Source organism: Canis lupus, chromosome X (assembly GCF_003254725.2).
Source record: "Canis lupus dingo isolate Sandy chromosome X, ASM325472v2, whole genome shotgun sequence".
In the NCBI taxonomy this organism is placed as follows: Eukaryota; Metazoa; Chordata; class Mammalia; order Carnivora; family Canidae; genus Canis; species Canis lupus.
The window spans coordinates 55182403-55195749 of record NC_064281.1 but is presented as its reverse complement, the minus strand read 5'-3'; the positions used below and the strand labels follow the sequence as shown (position 1 = coordinate 55195749).

Here is a 13347-nt window from a genome sequence, read left to right as displayed (position 1 = left end):
GTTGAACACAACCTACTGAGCCAACTGGGAGCCTCTGAATTGTGTACTTTAAAGGGGGGAATTTTATGGTATATAGATTTTATATCAACAAAAGAGTACATACTGTATGATTCCATTTACATCAGGTACTGAAACAGGTTAAAGTCTATTCTGTTAGAAGTCAGGACAGAAGTCACTCTTGTTAGAAGGGGAATAGTAACTGGAAGGAAGCAGGAAGGGGATTTCTTGGGGACTGATAATTTTTGTTTCTTTTATTTTTTTAAGGTTTTTAAAATTTATTCATGAGAGACATGGAGAGAGAGGCAGAGACATAGACATAGGAAGAGGCAGGCTCCTTGCAGGGAGCTGGATGTGGGACTTGATTCCCGGACCAATATCATGCCCTGAGCCAAAGGCAGGTGCTCAACCACTGAACCACCCAGGTACTCCTAATGTTTTGTTTCTTGATGTGGTTGCTGCTATGTGTGTGTTCATTTTGTGAACATTTATTGAACTGTTTATTAATTATACACGATGAATTTCTACTTTGATTAGCAAATAACTTTAAACAATGATAGCTATGCTGTGGAAATTGTGGTAAAGCTGGTTTACTCTACTATGACTGATAGCACTGTAAATTGATTTAAAAATTTTCCTTTGGAACACCTGGGTGGCTCAGCAGTTGGGCATCTGCCTTCGGCTCAGGACATGGTCCTGGAGTTCCAGGATGAGTTCTGCATTGGGCTCCCTGTGGGGAGCCTGCTTCTCCCTCTGCCAATGTCTCTGTCTTCTCTCTGTGTATCTCATGAGTAAATAAATGAAAATCTTCTTAAAAAAATTTCCTTTGGTGAAGCATTGTAACAAGTATCAAAGTTTATAAATATCTTCATTATCTTTGACTCAATAATCCCACTCCTGGGAACAAAGCCTAAGAAAGTAATTCTATTAAATAGGAACATCATGGGTTTTTTTCTTTTTGAGACATTGTGTGAATGATGTTTCGTAGAATAAAGGAAAACTGGAAACAACCTGAATAAATGTTTAAATGGTTACATAAATAATGTTGCATAATGCTATGGAATATTTTTAAAAATATTTATTTATTTGAGAGAGCACACTTGTGCATGTGTACATGCAAAAGTGGGGGGAGGGGCAGATGGAGAGTGGGAGAGAGGATCTCAAGCAGGCTCCTAGCTGAATGCAAAGCCTGAGGTGGGGCTCAATATCACTACCCCAAGATCTTGACCTGAGCCAAAACCAAGAGTTGTATGCTCAACCAAATGAGCCACTCAGTTGCCAGTGCTACGGAATATTACACAACTACCAACAATGATAATTCTGAACAGTATAATTCTGAACAATGATAATTCTGGGGATCCCTGGGTGGCGCAGCGGTTTGGCGCCTGCCTTTGGCCCAGGGCGAGATCCTGGAGACCCGGGATCGAATCCCACATTGGGCTCCCTGCATGGAGCCTGCATCTCCCTCTGCCTATGTCTCTGCCTCTCTCTCTCTCTCTCTGTGTGACTATCATGAATAAATAAATAAAATCTTTAAAAAAAAAAATGATAATTCTGAACAGTAGTAGTAATTTGAGAAAATATTTGATCATGAAAAAAAGAGAGTGCAAAACTATATGCTAATTGAATATAGACAAAGACCATAACAGAACATGCTGAAACCCACATAGTTGGTTTGTTAGGAATTATGGGTAACTTTTTTGCAGGTTTCATTAATGTTAAGTTGTTTGATAATAAAAACAAAAACTTTAGTGTTTGGAGGCATCTGGCTGGCTCAATCAGTAGACTCTTTTTTTTTTTTTTTCAATCAGTAGACTCTTGACCTCAGGGTGGTGAGTTTAAGTCCCACATTGGACATAGAGCTTACTTAAAAAAAATTAGTGTTTGTACGTGGCCATTGTACCACAGAAAAGAGATATTGAAAGAGGAAGTCCATAATGATTGAGGGCACTATGGAACTTCTGGAAAAATAAAAGCTGAGTGAGGAAATGTGGTTGAATCCTACAAATTTGTGAAAGGGATGAATAGGTCAATGGGGATAGTTGTTCACAAAATCTGGGAATGCTGGAATTGGAGGTCACCACCTAATGCTTCTAAGTCATTGGCCAAATTTTTATTGAATAATTGAGTACACTGTTCGACTTGAGTGTGAGTTTATGACCAAGGATAAGAATTACTATTTACATATTGGATAATTCATTTATGACACCCTTTACTCCAAGGGGGAGCCATCTATTACCCAATCTTATCTTCCATTGCTGCCTAACACTACACTTGCTAAGCTCATCTCTGTATGGGCCCCTGACTACTTCATGCCTCTTTGTAGGTCCAGAGCTCATCTACTCTTCATTCTTCAAGGCACAGCCTGAGTTCCTTGCCAACCACTTCTTAACCCCTTACAAACTAAGAAAGCTTCTTTCTATATTCCACTGTGTACTGATGTCCTTTTCCTGAATATTTAAAACATCAGTTTGTCAATCTCATAATCGAATCAGTCAGCTAATCTAAGCAACCAAATGATTATTATACCCACTAATATATTATTCTAAGTATGTGTCCAGTTTTCACTGAACACTTCCCTTGTACCAGGCAGGAAAAGTTGACTTCATAATTTCACCTAAGTATCACGACAACCCCGTGAAATATGTATATTATATCCAGAAACTGAGACTCAGATTTTAGATGATTTGTTCAAGGCCACAGTGGATAAGCTGGGAATTTAACCTGGTCTAACTCTGAAGACTGCACTCCCAACCACTATGTAATACTATTTAAAAAATATTATTTATTTTAAAGAGAAAGAGGGTAGGGGGAAGGGTGAAGGGTGAGGGAGAGGGACAAGCCAATTCTGTGCTGACTGTGGAGCCCTATGTGGAACTGGATCCTAGGACTCTGAGATCATGACCTGAGCTGAAATCAAGAGGCAGTTGCTCAACTGACTGAGCCACCTGGGTGCCCCAGTGTATTACTGTTTTAATTGAATTGTGTTTTCTTTCTCTAACTAGGTTTTTTTTTTAAGATTTTATTTTTTTAAAGTAATCTCTATGCCTTAAACGCACAACTCTGAAATCAAAAGTCACATGCTCTACTGACTAAGCCAGCCAGGTACCTACTCCCTAACTAGATTTTTAAGACTAGGAAGACAAAGATTTCATTTTGGTTCCTTTGTAATCTTGTCATTGCTATACTAGCTGCTATACACATAAACAGTGCTCAATGAATACTTACAGAATGCCAAAATGGAGCTGTAGATAGCTGAAAATACTAATTACTTTTAAAAGGATTTAGATTTTAGTTAGATACATGGGTGCCATATTCATAATATATGATTTAAAGGAAATAAGAATATTTGGGTCCATTTTTTAAATTTTATTTTTATTTATTTTTTATTTATTTTTTATTTTTTTTTGGGGTCCATTTTTAATACTTGAGATGTCTTGATGAAGGAGAACCACACCTTCACAACTCTTATTGCTCCATTATGATTAAGAACCGATTGAGGGCAGCCCAGGTGGCTCAGAGGTTTAGCGCTGCCTTCGGCCCTGGGCGTGATCTGGAGTCCCGGGATCGAGTCCCATGTCGGGCTCCCTGCATGGAGCCTGCTTCTCCCTCTGCCTCTCTCTCTCTCTCTGTGTGTGTGTGTGTCTGTGTGTAAGTGTGTTTGTCATGAATAAATAAATAAAATCTGGGATGCCTGGGTGGCTCAGCGGTTGGGCACCTGCTTTGGCTCAGGTAGTGATCCCCGGATCTGGGATCGAGTCCCGCATGGGGTTCCCTGCGAGGAGCCTGCTTCTCCCTCTGCCTATGTCTCTGCCTCTCCTCTCAATCTGTGTCTCTTATGAATAAATAAATCTTTTAAAAAAATGAAACTTTCGATGGACACCGAGGCTCCTTCCACAGTTTGGCTATTGTGTACATTGCTGCTATAAACACTGGGGTGCAGGTGTCCCGGCGTTTCATTGCATCTGTATCTTTGAGGTAAGATGAATGGATAAAGAAGATGTGGTTTATGTATACAATGGAATATTACTCAGCCATTAGAAATGACAAATACCCACCATTTGCGTCAACGTGGATGGAACTGGAGGGTATTATGCTGAGTGAAGTCAATCAGAGAAGGACAAACATTATATGTTCTCATTTATTTGGGGAATATAAATAATAGTGAAAGGGAATAGAAGGGAAGGGAGAAGAAATGGGTAGGAAATATCAGAAAGGGAGACAGAACACAAAGACTCCTAACTCTGGGAAACGAACTAGGGGTGGTGGAAGGGGAGGAGGGGGGGGTGGGGGGGAATGGGTGACGGGCACTGAGGGAGGCACTTGACGGGATGAGCACTGGGTGTTATTCTGTATGTTGGCAAATTGAACACCAATAAAAAATAAATAAATAAAAAAATTAAAAAAAAATAAAATCTTAAAAAAAAAAAAGAACCGATTGAGTTGGATGGAATTATGGGTTTGACATCCAACTCTGATCATTCTTTGGTTCTAAAGCATCTTTTCTGTTTCCCAGAAATTCTCAGCCTAAAAGGGCTGGTCCCAATGCTGGTGCTTCTCCCTGTTTTGCTTGCTGTCACGCCTCCTCTTCTTGTGCATTTAATTATTTATTACTTTTATGTGTTTATTTGAGAGATTGAGAGAGATGGGGGAGGAGGAGCTGGCGGAGAGGGACAGCAGACTCCATGCTGAGTGCAGAGTCCCAGGTGGAGCTCAATCCCAGGACCCTGAGATCATGACCAGAGGGGAAACCAATAGTCCCATGCTTAACTGAGTGAGCCACCCAGATGCCCCTCTTCTTGTGCATTTAAATGAAGTAGGCCACCTATAGGAAGCAGGCATCAAAGTCCAATAGGCCAGGTTTATCAGTAAGATGGTCAACAAATTATTATGGTGTGATGTCAGGTAAGTCATGCCTGAGCCTCAGTTTACTCATCAGGAAGATGGAATTAAATACACCTCTTCCTCCAATAATTCAACATTGTTACAGTTCCAGATTTAATAGTTCAACTGGGACTAAGCTAGAGAGTCTGTGGCCTAAAATCCTAAATGGGATGAATTTTCTGTGGTGGCTGAAATCATCTCCATTCCCTTGCTGACTGCAATTGAAATACCCGCAGTTGAGGGTGAGAGCTGAGCAATCGGAGGCAGACAGCTGCCCATAATCTGGTATGGTCCTTGGGAAGGATTTCTGGGGTGAGGGAACCTCGTGTAGAAAAAACAAGCAAAGAAAGGCTGAAGGGAGAGTGAGTTGGAGACTTCCTGTGCGGTTTCCTCCTCCACTTCTCCCCCCTCCCCCACCGCCGCCAATCACAAATTCTGACCATTAAGGCACAAAGGTAGAAAATCCCATGGGGTCTCGGGCCTGGAAGCCTCTCATTGTCCGGCTCTGACTATAAGCTCGCAGAATGGGAAAAGCCTCCCCCCACCCAACCCTCGCTTTCTTGCTCCTTGCCACGCTGGGCTGGCTGTTGCAAGTGGGAAGCAGTCTCAGGCTGCACGCAATCCTTTTTGCAAAGCCGAGGAATGAGTGAATGAGAGAGGGAGCGAGAGAGACAGAGACAGAGACAGAGACAGAGTGTGTGGTGTAGGGAGGATTGGGGGTGGGATTCCATGACGTTACCGGCTCCGCCTCCTGGTGTATATAAGGGGGCGCTTGGCGCGCAACGACCCCAAGCCGCAGCTTTGAAGCCTGAGCAGCCGAAGTCCGTACCCCCAACCCAACTCGTTTAACTCAGCCTCACCCACCCCAATCTGAGACTCTCCTCTCCTTGGGCTTCCACAGCTCTCCGGTAAGCCTTGGGGGCCGACACGTGTGTCGGAAGGGGACTGCGAGGGTCTGGGCAATACCTAGGATTCTCTGGCAACCATAGCATGCAGTTGCATCAATGCGGCCGTGACCTGTTGCTGGGCAAGACCCCGTCCCCAGGAGCCAAGGTTCCCGTCTCCACCTCAGCCCCAGACCGTTTCTAGATGAATCTGGGAGCTGAGTTGGGGGGCATAGGGTGGAACCCCTCTCTGTTGCAAGCAATTTCGGGCTGCTCTGGGGCCCCTCTCGGGGTGCATCTCCAAATCTTTAGATGCCGAAGCCCCGCCCCACTGTTGATTCTTGCTGGTCAGCCTAGCAAAGCGGGAGGAATTGGGGGAACATTTGCTCACTCCCCTAGGCGACAGTAGCCTGTTATACGCGGTGTCGGCTTGGTGAGTAGGGATGGATTTGAGTCGTTCTCACTTTTGATCTGCGGTGGAGGTCGGTTCCCCCTCCTCTCCCTCCCGGCAATCTAAGAACCTTGCCTATTAAGTAGCCCTTGGGGTAAGCACCGAAAAGGAACACGGATAGTGAGAAGGGGGTTCTGCCCAGAGTTGCTGGCCGCACCTGGGGTGAGTTCTGTTTAATTCCCAAGGAGCTACAGGCCAGGGACCGGCACAGATTAAGTTCCATGATTCCTGTGAGGGTTGGGGTCTAGGATAAACCCGAGTTTCCCCCTCACAGAAAGAGACTGATACTGACTGAGCACTCGGGAGGTGCCAGTACTGTAGGGGGCTTTCACCTGTCTCTCTGCAATTAGTCCTCCAAACCTGTGAGGTACTCTTATTCCTACTTGTTAAGGAAGAAACTGAGGTTAGGGGAAGACACTTGCCTTTGTCCCTTCAATATCCTCCCCATCCCCCCATCAATCCTTTGCTTGGTGGAGTGGGTATTGTAATGCACTCTTAAGAGCTTAGGGATAATGAGCCCTATTGAAGGGCTTTTTTTTGTCTTGTTTTCACCAGATCCTAGAATCCTCTTCAATTCCAGCTAGAATGCTGTGGCAGGCACTTCGCAGATTTGGTCAAAAGCTGGTACGCAGACGTGCACTGGAGCCAGGCATGGCTGAGACTCGCCTTGCCAGATGCCTGAGCACTCTGGATTTAGTGGCCCTGGGTGTGGGCAGCACATTGGGTGCAGGTGTGTATGTCCTGGCTGGTGAGGTGGCCAAAGATAAAGCAGGACCATCCATTGTGATCTGCTTTTTGGTGGCCGCTTTATCTTCTGTGTTGGCTGGACTGTGCTATGCTGAGTTTGGTGCCCGAGTCCCCCGTTCTGGTTCTGCATATCTCTACAGCTATGTCACAGTGGGTGAACTCTGGGCCTTCACCACTGGCTGGAACCTCATCCTCTCCTATGTTATCGGTGAGACGCTGGGGCAGGGTGGAAAATGTACAGCCAATGAAGGGGCTTTGAGTCAGGAAATCTGGACACTGTGGTGAAGTGATAAATTCGTTAACATTTATAGGACTTCAATATCCCTAAATGTGTCTGTGTGTTGGGGGGCTGGCTGGGAGGGTTGAAGATGTGGAGAAACTTTTCATTTCTCCTTATCTCTGTCCTGGTGTCCTAAGTTGACTGGTTTTGGTTTTTCAAAAGTAAGAATAGGGGCACCTGGCTGGCTCAGTTGGTGGAGCATGCAGCTCTTGATCTTCCAGTTGTGAGTTCAAGTCCCACATTTGGGTGTAAAGGCTCCTTAAAAAAAAAAAAAAAAAGTAAGAATAGGTGAAAACAGAAGGGATTATTTGTGTGACTGGTTTGGGGGAGCGAGGAGGGGAGGAGAAGGAAATTTGACCCCATGTTTCTTCCTCTGCTCCACCAGGGACAGCCAGTGTGGCCCGGGCCTGGAGCTCGGCGTTTGACAACCTGATTGGGAACCACATCTCTCAGACCCTGCAGGGGAGCATCTCATTGCATGTTCCCCATGTCCTCGCAGAATATCCAGACTTCTTTGCTATGGGGCTTGTGTTGTTGCTCACCGGTGAGGGAAGAGACAGGGCTAATGGTGGGGGCAGGGCTAGGCTAGGAAGGACCAAGGCGGTGGAGGTGATAATGGTGAGAAAGAAGAGAAGCTGGGGAGAAAAGGTGTGCTCAGAGGTGGGGAAACAACGCTTGAACTGAGGACTTTGAGTCCTGACTGCTTCTTTTCCTGCAGGATTGCTGGCTTTGGGAGCTAGTGAATCAGCCCTGGTTACCAAAGTGTTCACAGTGGTGAACCTTTTGGTTCTTGGTTTTGTCATCATCTCTGGCTTCATTAAGGGGGACCTTCACAATTGGAAACTCACAGAAGGGGACTACAAACTGACTGTGGCTGGACTCAATGACACCTATAGGTTAGGTTCACTCTGGAGATGGCAGAGCTGGGAGCGTGATGGGGAGCTCTGGGGGGGGTGTCTGTGCTAAGGGCTTCAGGATTGGGTTGGGGAGGAATGGGTGTCGAGGTCTTGAAAGGCCTGCCTGAGTAGTTTGGCATTAGAGAAAAGACAGAGTTTGCTGAGCTCACCTTTACCTTTTCCATCCCTTTCTTCCACTTCAGCCTGGGCCCTCTGGGCTCTGGAGGATTTGTGCCTTTCGGCTTTGAGGGGATTCTCCGTGGAGCAGCTACCTGTTTCTATGCGTTTGTTGGTTTCGACTGTATTGCTACCACTGGTAACAGTCATTCTGGTTCAGTCTGGGGCTGGGGTATATAGTGTATATCCAAGTGGCATGCAGATTGAGGGTGGTGGAGGAGCAGGCCTGCTTTCCTCATTTGGAAACTTGTGCCCCTTCCTGCAGGTGAAGAAGCTCAGAATCCCCAGCATTCCATCCCTGTGGGCATTGTCGTTTCACTGTTTGTCTGCTTTTTGGCATATTTTGGTGTCTCTTCGGCCCTTACGCTTATGATGCCTTACTACCAGCTTCAACCGGAGAGCCCCCTGCCTGAAGCATTTCTCTATACGGGATGGGCCCCTGCCCGCTATGTTGTGGCTCTTGGATCCCTCTGTGCTCTTTCTACCAGGTCAGTGTCGGACTTCTGTTCTCCTCTGCTGTCAGAGTCTCAGGCTTCAGCATTCAGTACTTGAGAATACCCCTTAAAAGGACTGTGAGGAGAAGGTGGAGACTCCTTAACCTCACAGGCACAGGGACAGAGATTGCAGTGAATTCATGCCACTCTGGCCATTCCTTTCTCCAGCCTCTTAGGTTCTATGTTCCCCATGCCTCGGGTGATCTATGCAATGGCAGAGGATGGCCTCCTGTTCCGTGTCCTTGCCAGAGTCCACACGGGTACACACACCCCCATCGTGGCCACTGTGGTCTCTGGCATTATTGCAGGTAAAGGAAAAAAATCCTCTTTGCCCTTCTCTGTTTTTTTTCATCAGTTCCCTTAACTTTGCTCTTCCCTCCTCTCATTTCTTGTTTCCCACCCATCAATTTCAGCATTCATGGCGTTCCTCTTTGAACTCACTGATCTTGTGGACCTTATGTCGATTGGGACCCTACTTGCCTACTCCCTGGTGGCTATTTGTGTTCTCATCCTCAGGTGAGACTCCCTCTGTGAACTAAGATTGGAGGTTCTCTTCTTGGATGATGAATAATGGGGATCTGCTCCTCCTCCTTCCTCCGCCTTCCTTATCCTGACTCTCCTTGAGGAGCATGGCTTACCCCTCCCTGCCAAGAAGAGCTTGTACCCTTAATGACTATGAGGAAGGTTAAGGTGCATGGCAGGAGATGCTAAAGCAGTTAAGGGTTGCTCTTAATCCTGTCTTCTTCCTCATGCCTCAGGTATCAGCCTGAGCTGAAGAATGAAGAGGATGAAGTGGAGCTGCAAGAAGAGAACATGGCTGGAGCAGAAAAGCTGACCCTACAGGGGCTGTTCTGTCCACTCAGCTCCATCCCTACTCCACTCTCTGGCCAAGTTGTCTATGTCTGTTCCTCATTGGTTGGTGAGCAATGGCTTTTTTCCTCTGGGGTCACTTTGAATTGGGGTGCCTAATGTCTTCACATGTTGGTCTCAAGAGTTGGTTTTGATGTTTCTCAACTTGACCCCTGAAGCTCTGCTGCTGACTCTTCTTTGCCTGGTGCTGGCCCAGTGGCCAATTCCACTGGTTTCTGGAGACCCAGTGTGGACTGTAGTGGTTGTGCTGCTCCTGATGCTCGTTACTGGGATCACTGGGGTCATCTGGAGACAGCCACAGAGTTCTACTCCCTTGCACTTTAAGGTAAATGACCTCTTTCTCTCCACCCACCCAACCATCTCAGAAGAATAAGCTCCAGATGCTTTGTGGCCTAATAAGGTTCATAAGTGGGGATCCCTGGGTGGCCCAGCGGTTTGGTGCCTGCCTTTGGCCCAGGGCACGATCCTGGAGTCCCAGGATCGAGTCCCACGTTGGGCTCCCGGCATGGAGCCCGCTTCTCCCTTCTCCTGTGTCTCTGCCTCTCTCTCAATCTCTGTGTCTATCATGAATAAATAAATAAATAAATCTTTAAAAAAAATAAGGTTCATAAATATTCTCTAATTGACCAAGAAAGGAAAGATACAGGAGATACCTAGGCCAAAGACTTCTTTCTTCTCTCCCCTCCGTAGTTCCTTTCTTTTTTTTTTTTTAATTTTTTTTATTTATTTATGATAGTCACAGAGAGAGAGAGAGAGGCAGAGACACAGGCAGAGGGAGAAGCAGGCTCCATGCACCGGGAGCCCGACGTGGGATTCGATCCCGGGTCTCCAGGATCGCGCCCTGGGCCAAAGGCAGGCGCCAAACCGCTGCGCCACCCAGGGATCCCTCCGTAGTTCCTTTCTAATTCAATTTCCCCCAACTGTATTCTTGGAGTCTTCCTCTATAAGGCACATTAAATGAGTGGGCCCTGAAAAATACAAGATGAGTGGGAGTTGGACCCTCCCTTTCCTGGCCTGAGTAAGTTAGGGATCTCTTTTTCCATCACTACATGGTATATACAAAGATTTTGCTTTGTTCCCAGGTACCTGCTTTGCCTCTCCTCCCTCTAATGAGCATCTTTGTGAATGTTTACCTTATGATGCAGATGACAGCTGGCACCTGGGCCCGATTTGGGGTCTGGATGCTGATTGGTAGGTATCCACTTGGGAAGAGTAGTCCTCTTGGGTTCCTGTCCCAATTCTTTTCCCTTTTCTTCTCATGTAGAGGGACCTATTAAGCCTTTACAGATCACTATTTCCCTACCTCACAGCAGCTTCTTTTCCTCACTAGGGTTTGCTATCTACTTTGGCTATGGGATCCAGCACAGCTTGGAAGAAGTTAAGAGTGACCAAGCCCCACTCAAGTGTAGGGCCAAAACTGTAGACCTTGATCTCAGCAATGCCTGTACACATTCGATTTGACGTCATCATGCCTGAATGCTGTCTGGTTCCCCTGCGCAGTAATGGAGAGTACCTTTGAGCACAGGAGAAGCTAGGGCTCCCATGGGATGTCAGTGGGGGAATGCTAATAGAGCTCTGTATTTATTGTGGAGTGAAGGATGTGTCTTTGCTGTTCCTCATCCCTTTTATTTTTTTCTTAGTGGTCTACTTTTCACTTGTGTCTGTAGCTGCTTACTGGCTTTTACAAACTTATTAAAAGAAACTATAAAAAAAAACTATGTCTTGTTCTTTGCTTGCTAGAAATGATGTGGAGCCTGACTTTCAGTGTGGAGAGCTTCAGATAAGTGTCCTGTGTTTGCTGTAGTCATGGCAAAAGTATCTGTTCTGCCTGTGTTTCTTGTTGGCTCAGGGTTTGAGGAGGGTAGGGTGACCACTGGTCAAGTCTAGTCACACTTGAACGATCTTAAGATAGGTTTCCCTCTTACTATACTGCAGGTTAGATTCTGAATAAGTAGGACAGCAACACTTGTCTTTGGGATTTGGGGGTGGACTCTGATCTCAACACTGGTATTGGTCAGAACCTACACTGAGACCATTGTCTTGTGTTCCACTCCTAGTTGGATGAGACCCAGACTCTTGTGACTGCCTGGGTAACAAATTTTGGCTAGGGTATTTAGCACTGCTGGGAGGAGGGGTGGGTAAAAGTGGGGTTTGATAAAGAACTGTATACGTTATACATATGATTGCTGTAGAAGTAGTAAGGGAACAGAGGTCAGAGGTTTGCTCAGACCAAGAATTATTCATCCATTTATTCAACAACTATGTGGAGCTCCTATTAAAATTCTAGGCCCTGTGCTGGGCGCTAGGGATACAAATGCACATAAAACATGGTCCCCCCCCCAAAAAAAACAAAACAAAAACAAACAAACAAAAAAAGACATGGTCCCTGCCCTCAAGGAACTCATAATCACGTGGAGGGGGGCGGACAAGCAGGTAACCACGAAACAATGTGACTTACACCAGGGCTGGAGTAAGTGCTAATTGCTACAGGAACACAAAGAAGGACATGCTCAACCTGAGTCTTGAATAGGTGTTCCTGAAATGGACTGAGGGGAAGGCTTGTTTGTCAGGGAAGAGTGTGCACAAAGCCATGAAGTATGAAAAAGCATTGTATTTGGAAGTATGGCCTGTAGTTGAGTGCAGCTGGAGGGTAGCCTATATAGGGTTGTGAAATACAACAGGGACCTTAATGAATGGCTCTGCACATCCTACCAAGGAAATCCAGATGTTATCTTTATAAATGTTGTGTGTGTAGAGGGAAGGGAGTGGGGCAGATTTATGAAGGATTCTAAGTTAGGAAGAGGATTGGATTTGTTAGTCTGGCAGTAGCAAAGGAGGGTGGCTTGGAAGAAGCTGGGAGAAGCTAGAGCAGTGAGGTAATAGTTACCATTTAATCATTGTGTGACATTGCTAGTAGTAATTAGGAGGACATTGTGATCATTTGGGCAAAATATTTCCAGATTCTTGGTCAGTTGGATGTAGGCGGTAAGGAAGAAGTGGATGACTTAGATGTCTGCATGAAACTTCTGATTGAATGATTGCATTATTAACCAAGAGAGGAAAAGAGGAGTAGCATATTGGGGGAAAGACAAATTCAGATCCAGATATGCTAATTTGTAAACATAAATGAATTTAGCTTCATATAGGTGAAGATATGGAATTAACAACTAGAACTTTTTTTAAGATTTTATTTATTTATTCATGAGAGACACAGAGAAAGAGGCAGAGACACAGGCAGAGGGAGAAGCAAGCTCCACGCAGGGAGCCTGACCTGGGACTAGATCCTGGGTCTCCAGGATCAGGCCCTGGACTGAAGGTGGCGCTAAACCGCTGAGCCACCCGGGCTGCCCAACAATTAGAACTTAGTTAGGCTAGAAGTCCAGGGTAGAGTTAAAGATTTGGGGGCCATCAACTCAGAGGACACATGTATGTGTAAGCAAATTGTGGGTGTGCCTGGCTGGCTTAGTTGGTAGAGGATGCGAATCTTGATCTTGGGGTTGTGATTTTTGAGCCCCAGGTTAGGTTTAGAGATTACTTAAGGGACACCTGGGTGGCTCAGTCAAGTGTCTGTCTTCTGTTTGAATCATAATCCCTGGGTGCTGGGATCGAGCCCCATGTTGGGCTCCCTGCTCAGTGGGGAGCCTGCTTCTCTCCCTCTACCACTCCC

General features: G+C 45.8%; 1 protein-coding gene across 5 annotated transcripts; it reads left to right on the top strand.

The window, feature by feature from the left end:
* Positions 1-277: 277 nt before the first annotated feature.
* Positions 278-11395, top strand: SLC7A3 (solute carrier family 7 member 3). Of its 5 annotated transcripts, none has more exons than XM_049107552.1 (12): positions 278-422; positions 6772-7171; positions 7629-7787; positions 7962-8139; positions 8343-8455; positions 8582-8804; positions 8979-9118; positions 9224-9326; positions 9569-9729; positions 9803-10005; positions 10763-10871; positions 11011-11395. In XM_049107552.1, exons 2-12 carry the CDS (start codon positions 6802-6804, stop codon positions 11139-11141), a joined length of 1890 nt encoding a protein of 629 aa, XP_048963509.1. In that variant the 5' UTR covers positions 278-422; positions 6772-6801; the 3' UTR covers positions 11142-11395. The 5 variants fall into 5 exon arrangements, with proteins under 5 accessions (XP_048963509.1, XP_048963510.1, XP_048963508.1 ...); XM_049107551.1 differs by lacking the exon at positions 278-422 and adding an exon at positions 4975-5789; XM_049107554.1 differs by lacking the exon at positions 278-422 and adding an exon at positions 4978-5789 and having other exon boundaries at positions 6772-6946.
* The last annotated feature ends 1952 nt before the right edge of the window (positions 11396-13347 follow it).

Excerpts from the sequence above, each read along its gene's own strand:
- SLC7A3 (XM_049107552.1), top strand. The coding sequence starts at position 6,802 with ATGCTGTGGCAGGCACTTCGCAGATTTGGTCAAAAGCTGGTACGCAGA. Across the intron at positions 9,119-9,223 it reads GGTCTCTGGCATTATTGCAG|CATTCATGGCGTTCCTCTTT; the intron begins GTAAAGGAAAAA and ends CATCAATTTCAG. Across the intron at positions 10,006-10,762 it reads CTACTCCCTTGCACTTTAAG|GTACCTGCTTTGCCTCTCCT; the intron begins GTAAATGACCTC and ends CTTTGTTCCCAG.